The 21,656-nt window shown below is 37.6% G+C and overlaps 1 protein-coding gene across 1 annotated transcript; it reads left to right on the top strand.

Annotated features, from left to right (window-relative positions):
- The first annotated feature begins 716 nt into the window (after nt 1-716).
- On the top strand, nt 717-20,732 carry clptm1 (CLPTM1 regulator of GABA type A receptor forward trafficking). The gene is made up of 14 exons (XM_042487197.1): nt 717-792; nt 6,844-6,986; nt 10,323-10,446; nt 10,664-10,822; nt 11,023-11,140; nt 12,089-12,174; nt 13,632-13,752; nt 13,908-14,152; nt 15,294-15,387; nt 15,491-15,681; nt 16,075-16,170; nt 16,896-17,031; nt 18,235-18,402; nt 19,508-20,732. Exons 1-14 carry the CDS (start codon nt 742-744, stop codon nt 19,696-19,698), a joined length of 1,923 nt encoding a protein of 640 aa, XP_042343131.1. The 5' UTR covers nt 717-741; the 3' UTR covers nt 19,699-20,732.
- Nucleotides 20,733-21,656: the final 924 nt, after the last annotated feature.

The raw sequence follows: 21,656 nt of genomic DNA, 5'->3' as shown, positions 1-21,656 counted from the left end.
ATTCATCAGAGAAATAAAAAAAATTTAAAAAATACACAAGAACAGCTTTTGTATTTTAGTTGTTTTGGATCTCTTTGTAGTCATTGTGTGTCTCTTTGTGTTTGTTTACCCCCCTTTTGTAGTAATTTTGTGGCTTTTTGCAGTTCCTTTGCATCTTGGTGGTTATGTTGTGTCTTTTCCTCGTCGGTATGTATTAATTTGATTTAAATTTTGCAGGTTGAGGCCATTGGGAGCTCCTGACACTTGGGGCCAGTGAACTTGTGGCAGGTAGGTTCAGTGATCCATCCATGGTTGAGGTATGGGTGAGGCTGAAGTGCACCATGGAGTGCTAAAATGCAGTATTACCAGCAGCATTAAATAAAAATAGTTAAGTAAAGGCCCACATGATTATACAGAGGTAGGTCTACAGTGCCTAAGATGTGTCAGTGGAGGCTGAGTTACAACTCCTTACAGATAAAAGTGGCCAAGTAGTAGAGGAGGTTCCATTTTTAGTTTTCAAAAAGCTTCCATTTTACTGGGTTAGACGTCCGAAGATGCATGACTAAATACGGTGTTTCATGCTGTTTCATCAGCCCTGTCACAAAAAACATCTTACAATATTTATCACCCTCACATTTTTTATCACTCCCCCTGAAGACGCACGTCACTGCAATGACGCTACAAACCCTCCTCTCGCGAGACGGCGCGTAGTTTCCCAGGCAGCAGTGTGGTGTGGTGTGTGCGCGACAGAGACAAGGAAAGATGGCGACGCAGGAGAGCGAAGCAACTAAAGCTACCGTGAGCAACGGCGAGGTAAAATGAATGACACTCTTCACTATCTTATTCACTTTTCACGTCCACGAGAAGGGGGTCGTTATATCCGTGTGAGCGTTGAGTGTGAGACCTTTAACATATAAACGTGCCACCGATCGGTACACGAGCCTCAGTGACGTTGTCAGTGCCGGTTGGTTTTAAAACGACCCCCTCCTGCCGCTAACAAGAAATCCGGTCTGTTGGCGAGCAGATGTGCCAAACCGAGAGCGGCGTTTACCGTGAAATTTCACCTGAAGACGTACAATTACACAAAAGTGACACGATAATTAGCTGTGTCCATGTGTGTCGGTGTGAGCCAGCTGACTGCTGCAATGTGTCAGTTAGCTATCAGAAGGCCTGAATCTGAACAACGCAGCTTCACTAACCGGGCCAGTTAGCTAACACACGTTTGTTTTTTTAACCATTTAACCGTGTCACTTACATTTTTATCTACAGTCATTACACAGAAAACTTTAGGGACTATGTACATTTTGTACGCGTCACGGTAAAGGTCTGGCTCGTCTTAACATTGACAAGTGAGATGAATCAGGTGTAGACGTTCTTAAATTGGGCTAACTCTGGAAAATGCTGTTAAATTGTTGTAAATCAGTTATTTAAGATATTTGGGATGGTATCTTTTTAACTAGCAATTATTTCCGGAGTGCCAAATGTCACAAGGTACCAGAGGTCAAAGTGAATCATCAAACCTCCGCCTCTCTCGTGAATTATTGTTGCAACAGTATGACAATTTCACGGTGTGTTAACAGCCTCTTAAAATATCGCAGTTTCACGGTATCACGGTATATGGTATTACACAATTATTATTATTATTATTATTTATTTATTATTATTATGATTATACAGTACTGTGCAAAAGTCTTAGGCCACATTAAACTTTTTTATTTTAGCAAGGTCATAATGATCATTTATTTCTCAGTGATCTCTTTACTTAAGTGCAACATACAGGAAATATATTTATAGTATTAAAAACACAAATATTTTAGAACACAACAACTGTAACAGGCTGAAGTTGCAAGTATGTAGTGTGACCCTCAGTGTCCACAGTGCATGTCCTGATCTCTTTTGGGCAGACAGTATGAGATTTACAAAACTAATCTACTGATGTATTTACACCTGACAAAATGCTCAAAATGTTGATTATTGGCGCTACATTTTGTTATGGTTGTACAATTCCATGTCTCACACTAGATATTCACTTCAGTCTGAAGAAGCCATTTTGTTCTGACTTTTTTTGCTTCAATGCACGTTCTCTGTGTTCTTTGTTTGTGTCTTAAATAAGGAAAAAAACTTATAACATATATATATATATATATATATATATATATATATATATATATATATATATAGTATATATATGTTATGGCTTTGCTCAAAGAACAAATCTATGGTGGCCTAAGATTTTGCACAGCACTGTAATTTACAATTACTTATAAGGTAATAAAAATAGAATAACATTTATTTAAATGGAAGTATGTGTACTTAATAAGTAAATGTATTAATAAAATAAAGATGTAAATGTCCAAAATCCTGCCTTGGGTCAACAGGGTGCTCCAGGGATGACATTTTTTTGTTGTTGTGGTTCCCTTGTCAAAAAGTTTATGGGATTGGATTTGGATTGTAGCGGAAAAAAGCTTTGAGGTGAACAAACATTGATGATCCGTACACGTTTTGTTCAGCAAGATAATCTACACAAATGAACTCCACTTTTAGATTTTACAGGCCTTAATGCAATAGTGCACTAATGTAAGGCCATGAACAAGCTACAGTGGCATGATTTCATGTTGTCACCACATAAAAGCTGTAAAGCCGCACTCTGTAGTCTCATTTAGCCCTCTGTAATGTACGATAACTGTCATTTTAATACTATGGTATACTGCTGCAACCCTACTTGTGATTGATTCAGTGTCTGTCAGTTTTTGATTAGACACACTCAAAAATATTTCTGTATACAAAGTACTGATGTGTTCAAACAAGGATATCGCAAAGCTGTAGCAAGTGGCAAATATTTATTATCTTTACTCTCATTTAACTTATGTTGATTAACAAATTTCTTTAAGTTGCTTTTTAAGGTTTTGGGTTTATATCTAGAGTATTTTTGGCCCAACTTCAGCCTCAATGTCATTATTCTTATATTTAAGTCACAGAGCTGAGCATAGACAAAGCAAAAATAATTCTATGGAAAATGCTGAAATACCCAGAAGACTGTTAAACAACGTGCTGCTTTTTAAAGGTATTTCCATAAGTGCTGCAACAAATTATTTTCATGGTAGATAAAGCTAAAAAAAAAAAAAAAAACTTTCTCAATTAATCAATTAGTTCTTAAATCTATGAAGTATCAGAAGATGGTAGAAAAAATGGCCAAAGTCACACATGATGTTATCAAATGTATTGTTTTGTCCACAACCCAAAGACATTCAGTTTACTGTGAAAGAGGATTAGAGAAACCAAAAAAGTAGTTGCACTAAGGAGCTGGAATCCATGAATACTGACTCCTTTTTCTTAAACAATACCTAAAACTAATCAGTTATCAAATAAGTTAGCGATTCCAACAATTTGAGATTTTTTCAGGAAACAGATGTTTCCACTTTTTTAAATGTCATGTAGGAAATACCCTCAAATCCCCGTTTAAATGTTGCTAAAGCATTGAACGGATGCCGAGAGCCTTCTATGAAATCTAATTGTAATACACAAGTGGTGGAATCTAGGCCAAGGGTACAACATGCGTTAAATTACTCACTTTATGAATAAATAGCTCAGGATAAATGCGCCATTAGTTTAGGCAGTTATGTTGCTCTAAAGGCAAACTGCTGGTGAATCAGTTGGGAGAAATATCTCTGGTAATCTAGTGAAAGCATTAAGAGGCCACTAGTGCTCTTTGTTTTTTCAGTTGATATTTGATATTTTTGCTGGGTATAGGTGTAACTGCACTGGCCCCATCACAGCCCACATGAACAAGTCAGTGTCATTATGTCTAAAATAAAATCCATTTGAATTTTCCTTGTACTAAATGTCCTCTTAATGTGAAAAGACCATCTTTAATGTTTGCAAACAAGCATCATAGCTCAGACAGAAAGCATCTTTAGCCTTCAACGCAGACATGCCTTTTATATCCTTATTATATGCCTTATATCACATACTGACTTGCTTCCTCCTGTCCGAGATACTGTAAACATTACCAGAGCAGTCTCCACATTTCTGTGAAAGACTGACTTATCTGAATCCAGTGTGAAGTATTTACTGAGTACCTCTGAATTGGTGGTTAATTGTTAATCCTTGTTTAGTGTGTGGAAATTGTAAATTATTATCTTGGGGCTGGAGCAGATAACCCTGTTTGTCATGTTGAGTGTCTTGGTGATCTTTGTTGTAATGGTTATTACGTTGATCCCTCCAGGAGACAGAGATCCATGTCTCCGATAATAGAATAGCTTCTATTTTAACACAACAGGACATGGCAGCGGGGATGAAAAGCTCTATTTTTGAGCCATTTCATGGCCTTGAAGTTCAGTTTGTGATGGTGCTAGGACAATGGCTTTTCACAGACATTTTCTCTGTTCACTCATTTCTTGGCCCTCTTGGTGCTTTAATAACCTGTTGAGCTGAAAACATTTTTTATCCCGATGTGTTGATTTCCTGAGGCCAATCTCTGGCCTCCCTTGTGTTGGCGACAAAGAGGGAGATTAGATGTTTAGATAGTGAATGAGTCTCATGACTTGGCATGTGCTTGTGTATTGTGTCACTTGAATAGAATGTGGCCTGGCTGGAGGGACGGGGGGCTATATGGACACGCTGAAGCAAACTAATGACACATTTCACTCATCTTTAATATGCAAACATGGCATGCTGATAATGGCATGGTATGAAGGCTCTGTTAGGTCAAGACTTTATGGTAGTTGCATAAAAGTCAGTATCAGTTATGATTGATTAATTTAAGGAACCCATAGTTTCCTTAAAAAATGAAATGTCTTGGCTTGGTTGCCCCTTGTATTTCGTCTTTCAATGTCCTGTGGATCCTTTAAAAGTCTTACAAGGCATAATTAAATTCATTAATCTGAAAATAAGGCCTTAATTGATATTTAAAAGTCTTAAATCAATCTGTTAGAAGTCTTAAAATGCGATACATGAGAAGTAGGATTCTATTGATCTTTTTTTTTCTCCAGAGTTGCATTTTAGAATCTTGAAATAATTGGTAACATTTTCTTTAAAATAATTTCTTAAATGCCTCCTGTTTCTGGCCAGGATGCTCAGAGTGGAGGATCCACTGTCTGCTAACTAAATAACTGTCACTGTACACTGATTGACATATGAAAACCTGAATCTAATGGTATTTTTACCAAGATTTAATGGCTGAAACTGGCAAATGCTTAAGAGGCTCAGTGTTTTATATGCAAAATGTTTTTGTTTTTTTAAACAATTGAGGTAGAGTGGGAAACACAAAATCTCCTTGAAAGCTTGCTAGCAACCGCCAGTTATTTCCCAGTTTTGTTCTACCTTCGTCCCTGCCACTAAGTGGATAAAAAAACAGGTTTCATGTAAACTTAAACAATTGGGCAAAATCCTCCCTAACCTGAAGTCTGTCTTTTTGGCCTTAAATTTTAGTCTGAGTGGCAGTTAAAAAGTCTCAATAAGTCCTAAATCGAGCCTCCTTTTAACTGCAGGAACTCTGATTTTTTTTTTTGTCTTGTAATTTGTAATTATTGTAGAGCTGCAATTACAATTTTCAGCAGTTAATCTGTTGAACATTATTTGATTACATTTTATTTTAAAAAAGTCTATTTAATTAAAAAAAAAGGGTAAACAAATGCCCGTTGTAGCTCTAAGTTATTTTTTTAAAAAGCTTGTTTTGTCTGACCAGAACAGTCTAATGTAGGATGCAACAATACATCCAGTTGATGATAATTGATGCAAATTGAAAACAGCGATACATGTCATCTTTGGGATTTTCCGCAATTTGTAAATCCCCATCTTATGTCTGTGTCACCATTTCCATCCAAGTTCATCTTTTTCTGGAACATTCAAATTGTGCTAGTGGCCGATCGCCAGGCAGACAGTAGCAACCAAGCAGCCGAGTAAAAATAATCGAGGATATTGGCCCCTAAATGCTTTCGAAATCCTATTGTGGCAGACAATGTGATGCCAGCAAATACAGCGTTTCCCATTAATGACAAAGACTATGGCGGGCCGCCATAGTCTAATTTGCCCCGCCATAGTCTTAGTGGAACTGGACTGTTGACTAAGAGCTGTATTAAAACACAGTTGGGTTATTTATAGCGCAGTAGCGGCAGGGACACACAGCAGAACGCATTAGAAGTTAAACTAAACCGGTTATTCTGCTGGGCCTAAAACTGTCTTTCACTTACAAAAATCTGCAAATACCTCCTCTCATCTATCGATCTAATCAGGTGTGAACGTATCAACATATCTGTGAGAAACACTGAAATATTGTATTATTGCCCAAAGTATCAGTTTGATATTGTGATGAAACTTCTGGTTTTCATCCCTAGTCTAAACCCAAATGTATTCAATTTACATTCAGGTCAACAGGGAAAAATGGCCAATCCTCATATTTTGAGAAGCCGAAGTGGATATATTTGGCATCTGTTTTTTTTTCCTGCAATTTACTAAGCATACTGTAGATGTAATTGCAAAAGTATTCACCTCAAGGAAGGACTAGTCAGAACTCTGTGTAGATGAACTCCACAAAGGTCACCGGGCAATTAAGCAGTTGTGTAAGGTTAACATATAATCAAAGTCTGGCATGAATTTGTCTCCTTATCTACATTTTTAACCCTTTAAGATGCACTATATACTCCCAGTTTGGACTGTAGTTTGAGAGTGAATCAGTTCTCTATAGATTAGACTGTATCATTATATCACCACATTTGGCTTTCAGTAATGAGAACATGAATGGCTCCTTTTCACTGCCAGTGAAGCTGTTTTCATTTGATGACATACTCCATCACATGATCCCATTTCTGTGCCGTCATTGTGACTTTCTTTGGCTACACTGACCATGTGTCTGTCTGGTTGTAGGTGAGCAGCAATGGGACCGCTGCAACAGCAGATGGCCAAGCTGTGCAGACGGCTGAAAATGCACAGGATCCTCAGCAGCAGCAGCAGCAGCAGCAACAACAAGCACCTAATGCATGGCAGGTCATCAAAGGAGTCCTCTTCAGGTGAGTGTTTCTTTTTGTTTTTCAATCTGGCAGGCTTGTCCTCTCTTGACAAGCAGAGAGCCAGCCCACACATAAAAGCCTATTTTGATACTGTTAGTGTGATATTAACAAAATACATGATGTGATATATTGTGGGGGTGTCACAGTCCATATGAAGACTTTGCAGCTCAGCTGAAGTCTGAACTCTGCTCCGGATCTCTGTGCACTGTACACTCTGCTTTTTACCCAATTTTGACTTTTCCATTTCCTCAGCTTTTATGTGTAAATAGTAGCACCTACAAACAAGACAGATAGTTAATTCACGAATTTCTGTGTCTGTTTTTGTACAGGCACAAGGGTAACTTTATTCTTAAACTCTAAACAGTCGTATAATTAGGATTTTCAAATGTTCAGTTCTGTAAGTGTGACTTTCTGAGTGTGATGGACATCGATATCGATCACTTCTACTCGCTTTATTAATGTCGTCTTGGTCCACAGACTTTAATCAGGTAAAATGTCTAGAAGCAAACAGAATCAGTGCCAAAAAAATAGTACGAGTAATCGACAGAATGTGGGCATTTTTGTTGATTTCACCGTCACAGTTTATGATCTGACCTACCTGTCTGATCTCTGCAGTGTAAGTGTTTTGTGGTAAGTGTTAGTTGACCGTGGTTGATGTTAGCTGTCTAGCATACATTTTTTTTCAACTTTACTTATTGACTTTTTGAACTATATAAAGTAATACCTTAAAATCACAATCAATCAGCCCTGACAAACATTTACATCCATACATACACATAAATGTATAGTATCTAACACATAATAAAACAATAAAATATATATGCAAAATTAACTTTAAATAATAATAACAATAATAAGAAGAAAAATAGGAAATTAAAATAAATAAAATTTTGAAAATAAAATATTTGTCGGGGGGATGCTACTGAACTCATATTTTCTATTCTTTTCCTTTATGTCCTTGTTAAAGGACCACTCTAATTCTTCCTAGTAGATGTGATGTGGTTGAAGTGATCTATAAAGGGTTGCCAAGTTTTATAAAATTTCCCTTGTCTTTTCAGAGAGAACCTGATTTTCTCTAGCTCCAGATATTTCATTACGTCTCTCATAAGGTTTATATGTGTTGATACTGTCTTCAGTTTCCAATTAATTAGGATCAGTCTTCACGCCAGTAGACAGACAAATGATACCATATTATGTTCCAGGCTGTTATATATTATATATTACACTCTGTAACTCCCAGATTTGCTACCAAGGGGTCTGAATCAATAGATCTTTGCAAAATTCTCGATAAAGTCTGGAAGATGTTGTTCCAGTAGTTGAATGTACTCGGGCAGCTCCAGAACATATGGCTTAATGCTGCTGGATCTAGCCCACAGCGGTCACATGAAGGATCCATTTCTGGTGTTACTGTAGTTTTAAGGGCATTTTAATGTTTTGCAAATTCAGGAATCACTTGATTTTGAGGGATAACTTTCTTTATAACCAAACAGTAGGTACCTCAGGAGCAATTGTGCACCAAAATGTTCAATCAAAGAGGAACATGTGTGGCACCAGTGTTGTATTTTTTTGGGCACATAGTCTTAAAAAAATATATTGTTGGTTCCCCCTGCCTTAGCAAAGCAGTTGGTTTGCCAGCCAATCAGCAGCCATTTATTAGATTTAAAAAAAGATATTTTTATTTTATTTATTTTATTTAACCAGGAATAGTCCCATTTAAGGTCAGAACCCCACATGAAATAGTACTGTTTGGCATCAAATATTTCAACACATGATGGTATTATGACTTGACCTTATGCAAAGTTTAGCTTGAATGATTGGCTGCCAAGTAATATTGTCCATCTCAGGCCAAGCAGCACTTCAACTTTAATCCAAATTTAGTTAGCAGTGAAAGAGGGATTGAATATCTAAGAGACATAAAAGAGTTAATAACCCTAACATTTTCACTGGCCTCCATGCTTTTTTCCTGCATAACCTATTTTCCGGCCTGTCTGTGACGTCAAACGTGACGCACCAGTAAAAATAATAGTAAGGCATACTATTACCTCAGAGCCATATATACAGCTCAGATCTACTGGCAATGGCAAAGCAGTCCGTCCCCTATTTCAGCATTTATTGTGTCATTTAAAAATGGCATTCATATGCTAATTTTGGTGGAAAGGGAATAAAAACTTCATTCACTTCATTGACATAGGATTGTAAATATAATTCCAAAGTAATCATTTTCCATTATTAAGCCAGTTCTCAAAAAACAATTACCACACAATTCTCTATATATTCCTACACTGCAGCACCTAATCTAAGTGATTCCCTTGGTTCTGGAATATAACTGTGACCTGCAATAAAATAAAAATGAAAATTCTTCCTTCTACAAATACTACAGAGAACTACACATATGCAAAAGTGTGAATAAATGAGTCAGAGAGTTGCAGAATTTCGCTGAGGTCATTTTGCCTGGCTGTGATTGAATTTAGCTTTTAGCATATATGATAAGTTAGAAAAGGTTTGAGCTTTGGCTGCACAGGATAGAGAGATTGGTTAAAAACAGGTGAAAATTCATTGATGGTTTAAGATTGTTTTCAGTTCTTTGCACTGAAGAATGAGAGTCTAAGATCTTGTCTAAAGTGGATGTGTACATTTTTCGGTGAGCATGGTGCACGTTCTGCACTGCACCAAGCCGCAGCCTGTACGTGAACTAAAAACAGGTGTAACAAAGAGTCCCCCTTTATAAATCTTTACTATGATATTGGGCAGAAAGTGCATCATTTGTATGTCAGTTTAACCCATACTTATAAAAGACGGAAGTGTAACTTTGACAAAACCACAAGTACTCAAAGAGAGGCTGTCAGTTAAACTGATACAAATGAAAAACAAAAAAACCCCAAACAAACAAAAAAAGAACATGTCCATTCTTTATTTTTTTTAACATTTCACACTGTTTCCTAATAAGCCACATAGTGCTCTGTTCTTCTTTCACTTCTAAGTTTGTTTCTTTTGACCTGTCACTGATTTATGATGTTAAAAAGTGTCTCTTAAAGTCTGAATGCAATGCAGTTTGACTGGATACAGTTTGATCAGATTAGCCTCTTTGTGGTTTCACTCTCCTGTAGCAGCTGTTCTGATAACAAGGGAAATAGTCAAAACAAAATACTTTTGTCTCACAAGGTTTTTCATGATAATGTACCCAGTATTTTTCTGTTTGCAGACAAATAATCAAGTATTAATCCTACTCATCACACCTACTGCTCCTCTCTTTTTATATATGTTTTTATCTCTTCTCTAATTCCTTCCTTACTAAATCTTGTCTTCCTCTTACTCTGTTTTCACTTGTTCCTCCAGAATCTTCATTATTTGGGCAATCAGCAGCTGGTTCCGTCGAGGGCCATCTACTCCAGACCCCAACACACCAGCCGGGGCACCCAGAGTACCCAGCAGGAACCTGTTCCCCAAGGACACCCTCATGGTATTACGCCTGTCCCATCTGTCTGTTGCTTTTATCTGCACGGGCAGCTGTTATTACTAGAATCGAAGCTGTGAGTTCATAAACAGCCCTCTCATTGTGATCCCTTGAAGTATTGTGACAGCAAACCAGTGTTACCTGTCCCTGCCATACTAACCTGCTTGGTCTCCCCTGACTCTGTAATGTCATAAACACCTTTATTTTCTCATCATGCCTGCAGGACTTGTACGTGTATGTGTCCCAGGAGGAGGTGTTCACCGACTTCAACAACACAGAAGCCCTGTTCTGGTTCCACAGGGACCTGGTCTATGGAGACTGGACCACGGGGGAAAGCGGGGACGGCTGTTACGAACACTATAAGGAGATGGATATCCCAGAGGTGAGGATGACTAAGGATGTAGCGGAGGTGCAGTGTTTGAGAGAGTTGACAAACAGTAGATAGAGGGAACGGGCATTAGTTTAGGAAATGAGGTAGATGCCAGTGAAAGGCGAGCTATTATTGGACTTGATGGATTTGTAATGTGGATGTGTATCTGTCTGATACTTTAATACTTCTTTCTGTTTGGTGTGCTCTTGCAGAAAGTGCAGCAGAATGGTTCCCTTTACATGCACGTCTACTTCACTAAAAGTGGATTCCACCCAGATCCCAAACGCAAGGGGCAGTATCGCAGACTAGCAACAGTTCACGCAACACGAAGTAAGTGCTTGTGGAAAACGTACAGATTACAAACCTTAAACAAAGGTTGTAATAATTCTCAGGGTTCCCAGTTATGACATTCTTGAAGAAGTTATGAAAATAGAAAAACTGTTTTACAGGCCTGGAAATGGTTTGGAATTAACTGAACATTTTGGTATACAGTATACATCATTTTGGGTATTGTGTAAAATATGTTCATAAAAATCCAAAAACATGTATTAAGTTACTCAAAATATGTTTATTCTATTAGAAATTTGAAATCTAGCGCTGCACTCTGTGATCATTGAAGCACCACAAGCATCACATGATTGTTGTGTGCAGCTAGTTGGCGGTGGGAATGTCTTAACAATTGAGGGAAGTAAATAAGTGCTTGCAAAAGCTTGAGGGTAGCGTTTAATAATGTGTGGCTTTCATATGACCAGTATAATGCACAGCACAAGAGAGAAGCAGAACCTAGCTGCGCTGAATGCAGGCTATGCATGGAAATGTTAGAGGATTTCAGCATGGGGGAAGAGGCTCTCGTCAGCCATGCTATAGAGAAAAAGCACCAAGACAACCAAAAGGCTGCTCAACAGATGCAACAGTGTTTGCACATATTTCTCACCTGCCACAGGCCAGACAATATTACGGCTTTGTGTCTGTGTAGACACAGATGCATTTCACTACATATTCCATGCTATGTTTTTGCTACAATGCCTGTCATAGGGCAGAGCATTCATGGAAGTCATGGAAACGGGGTAAATTATTATGGAAACTTATGGAAAAGTCATTGTTAGATTGTTTGACTGTTTGTCTGTTTACATGTAAAATTAAAAACCAATAAAAAGTAAATGACAAAAAAAAAAAAAAAAAAAAAAAAAAAGGAAAAGTCATTGTTAAAAAATGTGTGGGAACCTTGTAAAAGAATTATACATACATACATTAACCTTTACTTGATTACTCTTTCAGTGCTGAATAAATTCAAGAGAAGAAAGTTTTTGAAGACCAAGAATCTACTAACAGGAGAAACGGAAGCAGATCCCGAAATGATCAAGGTTCGTATGTTTTTGTTTTACTTACTACTTTTTTAAATAATTATTTTTTACTCTGTAGAGCTGGAGCAATAAATGGGCCAGGTCAGTACGCCACAAATATAAGCTTATTGCATGTATGTCAGTATCAGTGTGTATGATAGCTGGTAAGGAGAAATTGCACTCAATCAATGCCAAACTAATTGTGATGTCATTTAGAAATGGCAAAAAACACTGCATAGTTTGTCCACCAGAGAGCACCAAAAAGTTTATTTTCAACCGTATGCTTCTTCAGCACAACAATAAAACCAATCAATATTGTTTGCTTTATGTAAAAATAAATTACTTATATTAATTAATTAATAAATTAATTACTTTTTTGTTGTATAATTATGAGATTTCTCTGTCACAGATTCTCAAAAAATATCATGCATTTACATGGACACACGTAAGCTGTTTATGATCGGGTTTTTGTTGTATCCCGTTTGTGTTTGAGCATGTATAGAACACCATAACCTGTTTTTAGAAACCCGGATGAGACCTCATCTGAGAGCTGCTGTATAGCTGGCACAATTTCAGCCAAGTGATGTAGGAAAAATACAAACAATGATGGCAGCACTAAAGAAATAGTTTTGTCTTTTCATAAAGAAAAGAGGCTGCACACCTTAATCCACTGGTGCCCTGTCATGCGCTGTGGTAGTGACGTTGACAGGCTGACAACTGTCAAAGTGGAGGAAAGTGTTATGAGAATAGTGTACCTGTCCTCGTGAATAAAGTTAAGTGAGAAGCTACATAGTGTGTTTGCAGTTAAGAGGGACGCAGATGTGCTCTGTTGGCGATCAGAGCACAGAGGAAATTAGCAGTTAGGTTGTCAAGTGGACGTAAATGTACAGTGTAGAGTTTAATATTTCTTGTCACTCTCATCTTCCATTGCTGGTTTGTTTTTGTAAACATAACAGGAGCCTTCACAAATACACTGTCAGTCAATCAATAAGAGGATATGAATAACCCGATCTTCTCTCTTCCATGTAAACATGAAATGCTGAGGATGATTAAAACCAGGATAAGCCTCATAAACTGGCTAGTCATGTTCACGTAAACGCACTCAACGTTTTTATTTGACTCAGAAATCCAGGGGCGGTCAGCCACTGTACAGTGACTATTATGAATGTGAACATGATGTCCTTTTTGATCGCAAAGCAGTGTGTTATCCTTATTCTATGACACTGATTTCCAAATAAATCTCACAGAAACGCCTATTGTAGCCATTCCTGGGAAAGACTGTAAGCAAAGAATGTAAACAGATATTACAAAAAGGAAAATTAAAATCATCAGGAAAAAAATATCAGTGAGATGACTCGTTGGGTTTGTGTTTCTATAGGTTCCGTCATCAACAGGAATTGTAGTTGTTACAGCAGCGAAGACAAACTGCTTTTTTTAGATTTTGTTTCAGCTCATCATTGACATGTGTTTCCCTACAGCGAGCAGAGAGCCACGGTCCAGTGGAGATTATCTCTCATTGGCATCCAAACCTTACCATCAACATGGTGGATGACCACACTGCCTGGGTCAAAGGCTCTGTTCCCCCTCCTCTAGACCAACGTAAGTTCCTCCCCCTCACCTCTTTGCCATTTACTGCATAATGCTGTAATCCTTAAAAGGTCCCAACTACAAAAGATGTTTAACAAGTCTTGTTTTCTTTGAAGTTCTTTTTTTTTGTCAAACCATCTTTGACATTTCAACTCTTCTGTCACTAGATGTTAAGTTTGATGCGGTAAGTGGCGACTACTATCCAATTGTGTACTTCAATGACTACTGGAACCTTCAAAAGGATTACTATCCCATCAACGACACCCTAAAATCACTCCCACTGCGCCTGGCCTACTGCCCACTGTCTTTGTGGCGTTGGCAGCTGTACGCTGCACAAAATGCACGTTCACCGTGGAACTTCCTACCTGAGGACACCTACGAACAGTCTGATGAAGACCAAGACTCTGTCAAGGTAAGACGTCAAGGGTCACAGAGACAGATAGCTGGAAAAGTTATTGTATTAGATGTAATGAGATGTTATTTTTAGTAGGTTTGCTTTTGGGTTTCTTCTTGCAAGTTTAAATAATAATGGCCTTTATTTAGAAACGTGTATTATGATGATTAGAGAAATAACCGATAGATGATCTGTAATGAAACAGAAACAGTATGCTGTATTATTATTATTATTATTTTGGGGCTTACATAGAGACTCGCTGTATTTATAGTAGTTTATTTGAGTTACTATGAGTCAGGTGTATCTTTATAAAATTAATTTTAAGATTTTTTGAGGTGTTTCACCAGACCTATGGGAACAGTTGATGTAGTAGGTAGAAAATAATAGCATAAGTTAGCCAATTTTACCCAGTCAAGTCAATTTTATTTAAAAAGCCCATTATCACAAATCACATTTTACCTCAGAGGGCTTTACAGCATACGACATCCCTCTGTCCTTAGACCCTCAAATCGACTAATGAAAAACGCCCTATGGAAACCCCTATAACGGGACCTAGTAACCTGAGCCTGACGTCAGCGCCGCATCCATGTACAGAGTTGGAATATAAAAGAGGGCTTTATTCAACCACATTTACTCTCCTTGGGATGAATAAAGTATTCTGATTCTGATTCTGATTCTGGCCACAAACAAGACAGCCGTCGTTTCAGTCATGGAACCATCCAAACAAACAAGTAGTTATACTTCACGTTAGACTCTGATACACTTTCAGTGGCTCGCCACATAACATCAGTAGGTCTGGACGACGAGGTCATTTTTAAGGAAGATTGTGTCCACACCTGGCAAATTGGTCAAGTTGTGGGAAAAAACACTTCTTCATTTAGTAAGGATAGAATCAAACATGAGTTCAGCATTTCCAGCCCTCCATCTCAATTTTTTCGTGTGAGAATAGTCTTGTATTTGCAAACAAGCTGTTAGTTATTTATGATTCTCAGTTCTAATACCTGGACAGGTTTTAAATATAAAATCCACTGTGTAGGTAGTTTTTTTTTTTCCTGTTGTGTGGCTGCAGCTTAATGTAATCTGTGGATTTTCTGATCAAACATAAAAACTGAGATTGTTACATCTGTAACTCTAGATTAAAAACACTCTCTTTGTTTAGGTGGCCCTTTTGGAAACCAACCCGTACTTGCTGGGACTCACTATTGTTGTTTCCATTGTGCACAGCATCTTTGAGTTTCTTGCCTTCAAGAATGGTAAGATCACAACAGCCAGTCTGTGTCAAGGACTTAACATAAAAAAACGGATTGCACTGTTTGTCAACCCCTCAACTTCCACTCATTACCATCTCCTCTTCAGATATCCAGTTCTGGAACAGCAGACAGTCTCTCGAAGGCCTCTCCGTGCGCTCCATCATATTCGGAGTCTTTCAGTCTCTGGTGGTGCTGCTGTACATCCTGGACAACGAAACTAACTTTGTGGTGCAGGTCAGCGTCTTCATCGGCCTTCTTATTGACCTGTGGAAAATCACCAAGGTCATGGACGTCAGGGTAAGTCAGAAGATTGCTTGTTTTTTCATGCACAATATTGTTTAATGAAAAGTATTTAATTCAACCCAGTAGAAATCCCAAAAAACCTATGTCATTTAAAAATCATGATAATATATTTCAGACCAACTTAATGCCGCCTGTTTTACTGAATTCCTCTTCAAACAGAAAAGTTGGACTTAAGCACTGAATGTGTTGAGACTAAGTTTGGTTTAAAAGAAAACCAGTAGACTCCTCTGGTAGACTGACTTTAGAGAAGACCTTTGATGATAATAAGTGTCACATGTATTACCTTTTGTAAATCCAAATCATAACTTGTTGTATCTGTACATTACATATTGCATTTGTGTTGTTATTACCATATTCTAGTAACCACTTTTATTTGTCTTTCTCTAGTTGGACAGAGAGAACAAAATCGCAGGAGTGCTGCCAAGATTGGTATTCAAAGACAAGTCAACATACGTGGAGTCTTCAACCAAAATCTACGACGATGTGAGTTAAATCGCATATAGTGGACATTTCTTTCAAAATACATTTAAAAGGACAATATATTATTAAGAGATGACACACTCTTACTTCAGTGAATGTGTAATAATTCCTTAATGCTTTTGACTGTTGTTGACAAGTGTTTCATTGTGGAGAAGGGCACACATAAATACCCATTTCTTCTAACGGGAAGAATAAAATGTCATGAGCATGTCTCATCAAAACAAACCTATTAGTCATATTTTATTTTAGGTATGTTTCCAGGGTGTCTGTAGGTCCTTACAGTGTCTTAAAATGTCTTCAATTCAATTTAATCAATTTCAGGCCTTAAAAGTCGTTAAAGCGTCTTAAATTTGAGTTTGTGAGGTCATAATTGCTACACACATTCTATATAATTTTGTTTATCCGTCTTTCAATTTTTTGATTTCTAAAGCTCTTCTTCATTAGACTTCATGTTCATAGATCTTTAAACCTACCACTGAACCTAATAATGTCACTTTAATAGCAATCTTTATACATAAAACCTACCTCTACATGCCACCACATATGTACTAGTTGCCTTGATACTTTATGCATGCGTGAATATGAAAGGATATTCTCCAAAAATCAGGCTGAAAGTTATCTTGAAAGCGTCTTAATAAGCATGAAATCTAAGTGTCTGGTACATGTTGATGCCCTGATTTCTTATTACTGTTTCTGATAAAACCTTTTCTCTCTTGTTCTATGGACAGATGGCTTTCAAGTACTTGTCGTGGCTGCTCTACCCTCTGTTTGGCTGCTATGCGGTCTACAGTTTATTGTACGTAGAGCACAAAGGCTGGTACTCATGGGTACTCAGCATGCTCTATGGCTTCTTGTTAACCTTTGGTAAGTATGTCTGAAGCATTTATTTACACCACTTTTATTACTTATAATCTTGTGTGTCCTTTTTGTTTCAGAGGATCGTATTTATTAATTGTCAGTTGCTTATGCATGGGCTAAAACAAAAAACATGTAGTGTAACTGTGAGAAAGAAGAGAATTTCACCCATTACAAATAATCCTGATGATTATTATGTCGTTTGAAGCATGTTATTACCAATAACATAAAAATATATGTGTCTTATTATTAGTGTTAAGGCCTTTTAACAGAAAAAAATTGCATCATAAAAATACAGCTTACAAGTTTTAAAAAAAGTTATTGCAGAAGACTTTAAATCTTTGTCATTAAGAGTTTCTAACAATATAAAACAAGTGAATAATGTTCGAGAGTAAAAGCAACAGTTTTTATATGCAAGTAAAATGTATCCTAACAGATTTTGTTTACATGGATGATCATTTTAAGCTCCTTTCACACATGTGTGAAAGGGGCTTAAAATGATCATCCATTTTTATATAGTAAGATAGAAGGCGTCTTCCGTTGGGTACATCCAGACTCGCCCTTTCTTCTTATTCTTATTATGGCAATTGGCATCCACAGGTGTTGCATTACTTCTGTCTGCTGGAGTCAGTATTGCCATGGCATTTCTGAAAAGGTGCATGTTCCTGAATGTAGTGCATGCATGAATAGGGAAAATCACAAGCGGTGGCTGAAAGGTTATTCCACTGATTTACTGGGAACTGTGTGAAAGAGGTTGAGATGAAGCACAGAGGCACGTTTTACATGTCTTTGTTAAGACTATAATTTATCCCTTATATGCAGAATGAGTTCAAATTCAGCATATTTTCTTACACTCATTCTTAGCGTGCTCCCTGTATCTATTTTTATATTTATTCTCTTAAAGTGTTGTTAATTTCACTCTCTGCTGTCTGACGATTGTTGTTCCTGTTTATGTTTTATGTTTATTTTTGAAGGCCAGCGATAAAGCTGATTATTATTGTCTGTCTTCATTATCCTGTTTCTAAGTGGATGTACATATACACACACAGTGTTTTCACACTTGCATCATGGTTACATATCCAAATCCCTATAGCCTCTGCTAATGTGCTGGGTATTAATAGACTTACCTCAGTCACGTTGCCTGCTGTCTAATTTACTGCCTCTGCTGTAAAATTGTTTATACTTCCTCACCACTCTGTTTTTGGTTTTCAGGTTTCATTACAATGACGCCGCAGCTCTTCATCAACTACAAAATGAAGTCTGTAGCCCACCTCCCATGGAGGATGCTCACCTACAAGGCTCTCAATACCTTTATTGATGACCTGTTTGCCTTTGTCATCAAGATGCCCATGATGTACAGGATAGGATGCCTTAGAGATGGTACGTCATCCCTGATCTGGATGTTGTAGTTTTTATTCCTCATCATGTTTCGGCGGTTGTATTTCCTTACCTATGTTCTGCACCATTCTCGTGAACGCAATATCTCAGTAACCCCTTAAGGTTATTTCCTCAGCTTTGGCACAAAGGTCTACAGGGATTTCAGGATAACATGATCATAGTTTGGTTGTCATAGATCAAAGGTCAAAGTCACTCTGAAATTGTCCAATTAGGCACAAACGTATACTTTGACTCCCATCATGAGCTGCATAGAATTTGTTGTTCAAAGGCCAAGGTCACCGTGACCTTAAAAAAGCATATTTTTTGCTATAACTCGAGATTCATATGCTAATTGAAAAACATTTCACAAAAATGTCTGATAGGATAAAATGAAGAAGTTAACTTCACTGTGACGGCGAAATGTTCTACAAAAACACCTTTCTGGTCATTTTTTCACACTTTAACATTTGGGAAGACATTTAGTCAGACACTGAACTGGTGCCGCTAACCTTGAGTGTCCACCTACAAAGTGTGCTGATTGTATAGATCTTCTGTGCTGCCGGGAGTTTTCACAGACATGGATGTAAACTGTAAGAGCAACTTGGCTGTTTTGCAGAGGTATACAACCTTGAGGGTGTAATTCTTGTTAAATCATCACCTGTAACGGCAATTTTGAGGTTATAGCCTGATGAAGCTTGGATGTGTAGTGTTTCTGCTGTAGGTTCAGTTTGTGCTTCCTGGTTGAAGATGTGTATAAAGCATCCATGTTTTAGAATTTATAGCTTCTTTGCAGCAACATCCATATTTGAAGCATTGTAAACTGTCATGACTACATATGAGTCTGGACAAACATGGATGTAAACTGTTGCTGCAGCGTGACTGGTTTGCAGTGGCATACAACTATGAGATGGTAATTCTAGTTTCAGCTGTGCATTTTACAGCCCTCTCCAGCTGTTCATACACATTATTACCCAGCTCAAAGTTTGGTTTGGATTTATCCTCTATAACTAAATATGCTTGTACTTGATGATAAACGGCTAATAAGGGAGTAATGGTTTGAATTATACTTGTTTCTCACTGATCTAACCTCTTGTTTCCTCTCCTGCAGACGTGGTGTTCTTCATCTACCTTTACCAGCGCTGGATCTATCGGGTCGATCCCAACAGGGTCAACGAGTTTGGCACCAGCGGAGTTGACCACATCCAGGACAACACGGCAGCGGCAGCCGCAGATCCCGCTGCTCCCGCTGCAGCTGCTGCCATCACAGACAAACCACAAGAGGAGAAGAAGAACGATTAAGCAACACCCATCCTTATCTGCCTCCCTGGCCCTCGCTGCTGGGGCGAAGAGGACTTGTGGAAATTAGGCAGGGAGGGGAGTCGTCGTTTAGCTGTCTTGGACGCCACTACAAAAAAAAAAAAAAATGCAGTTCAACTGTTCCCTCTGATTTCTGTGTGGATCCACAGAGAATCATATTCAGTGTAGACTTGGTAATTTCCTATTTCTGTTCCCCGCCCTCTCGTTTTGCAGTTCAAGTGAAGTTAAACAAAACGTGATGTACTGTATTCTGTATGATTTTTCGGAGGGTAAAAATGTCTTGGAGTAGAGGTCGGGAGGGGAACGGGTCGCAGTTATACTACATTTTTTTTTTATACAGGGAAAAAAGAGGCCAAGTGCAGCTTTGTTTCTTTGTGTAGATTCCTTGTGAATTTTTCTTTTCATTCCATGTGAGCACCGTGTTTCGGATCGCCTGGAAACTGGTGAGTAGTGCTGGAGGAAACTGGAAAGATCCTGAGCCACAGAGGGGGTTGACAAAGAAAGGTGGTGACTGGAGATGAGATGGACGACCCTACAGGACACTACCCATAAGACAGTGACTACTACCCTCAATTTTAAACAAACGGTTAATGTTCTGAACTTGAACATAAAAAAATAACAGCCTTGTTGGTATTAATATAAATATATTAATATTGTCAATTTTTTTTTCAGTCACTGAAACATTCTTTTTGTATGTCCTCGAACTGTACAGAATCTCAGCTTGTCATTAATTATACCGATGTCAAATCTGTCTAGCAATAGCTAATTTGCAAGTCTAATTTTACTTTTACCCCCTCAGCCCAGCGTCTGATTTTCAAATTTTTTCACGTACATGCTCCAAACCAGATCACCTTGACAGACACGGAGGAGAAAGTCAGGTGTGTACTGGAAGACTTACAGTGTCTCTTGTTTTAAATTTGAGTGCTGTAAATCCTGAAACAAAGATGGTTCCATGTTGGTACATATTAAATTTTGATTCATTCATGTTTATAGTAAAACTTAAGTGTGATTTAAAATGTCTATGCAAAGCTTTTTTGATTTAACTATAGTTTTTACGCAGTGATCTGGGTTAAAGAACCATTTTTTTGCACAAAGCTTTAGATTTTTTTGCTTTTTTATGTTACAGGAAACGGTGTATTTGTGTGCTTTCACAGCATTCACATTATTATGTAGTTCTTGAATAGTAACACTATTTTTTTTCAGCTATATTCAAGTTTGATCATCAGTCACTGTATATTTCTTAAATTCTTTCAAGAAAACGAAAGTTAAATTGTTATTTTAAAGTTAAGATCATAATTCAAGATAAAAACTATAAATATAAAATCTGAGGATAAGGGCCGGAGGAGACCTGAACACAAGCTCTAGAGTCTTCACTCTCTGCTTAACAGTCTCGTCCTACATTAGAAAAGTACACAGTTAAAACAACACAAGAGCTGGAGGAACACCAGCAAAGCATGAGGGAGAAAAACACACTGAATTTTTAAGAAAAACAAAACAAAAACTACTAAGTATGCATGATTGTCAAAAAATAATTTCATAAATTGTTTAAAAAAAAAATACATACAGAGAATCATGACTAAAAAAATTGCATTTGTTATTTGGGTTAATTGTACAGTTTCTTAGTTTTTTCTGTTATTGTTATGCTTTGAAAACAACATGAAATAACCACAAAAAATGTCTCTTCGTCAGGGGTCATCAGTGTACTTAAAGATTGAAAAAGGGTCCCTTAAGGAAAAAAGCTGGAAACTACTGACTAGGTGTAAGCAGGAAATGTTTAAGGTAGTGTCACAATTATGGTCCAACCTCGATCCCAGCCTGATGCTGCCTCCAACCCACTGGTTCCCAACTTGTTACCTGCAGGTTCTGTTTCTGTGAGCAGTTTGAACAAAGAGATTCTGTATATGACTGTTAATTTTAATCACATTTAAAATGCAAAACAT

This window comes from Plectropomus leopardus, chromosome 5, assembly GCF_008729295.1.
Source record: "Plectropomus leopardus isolate mb chromosome 5, YSFRI_Pleo_2.0, whole genome shotgun sequence".
NCBI classification, from domain to species: Eukaryota; Metazoa; Chordata; class Actinopteri; order Perciformes; family Serranidae; genus Plectropomus; species Plectropomus leopardus.
The sequence above is the reverse complement of the archived record's forward strand: the minus strand, read 5'-3'. Positions and strand labels throughout refer to the sequence as shown.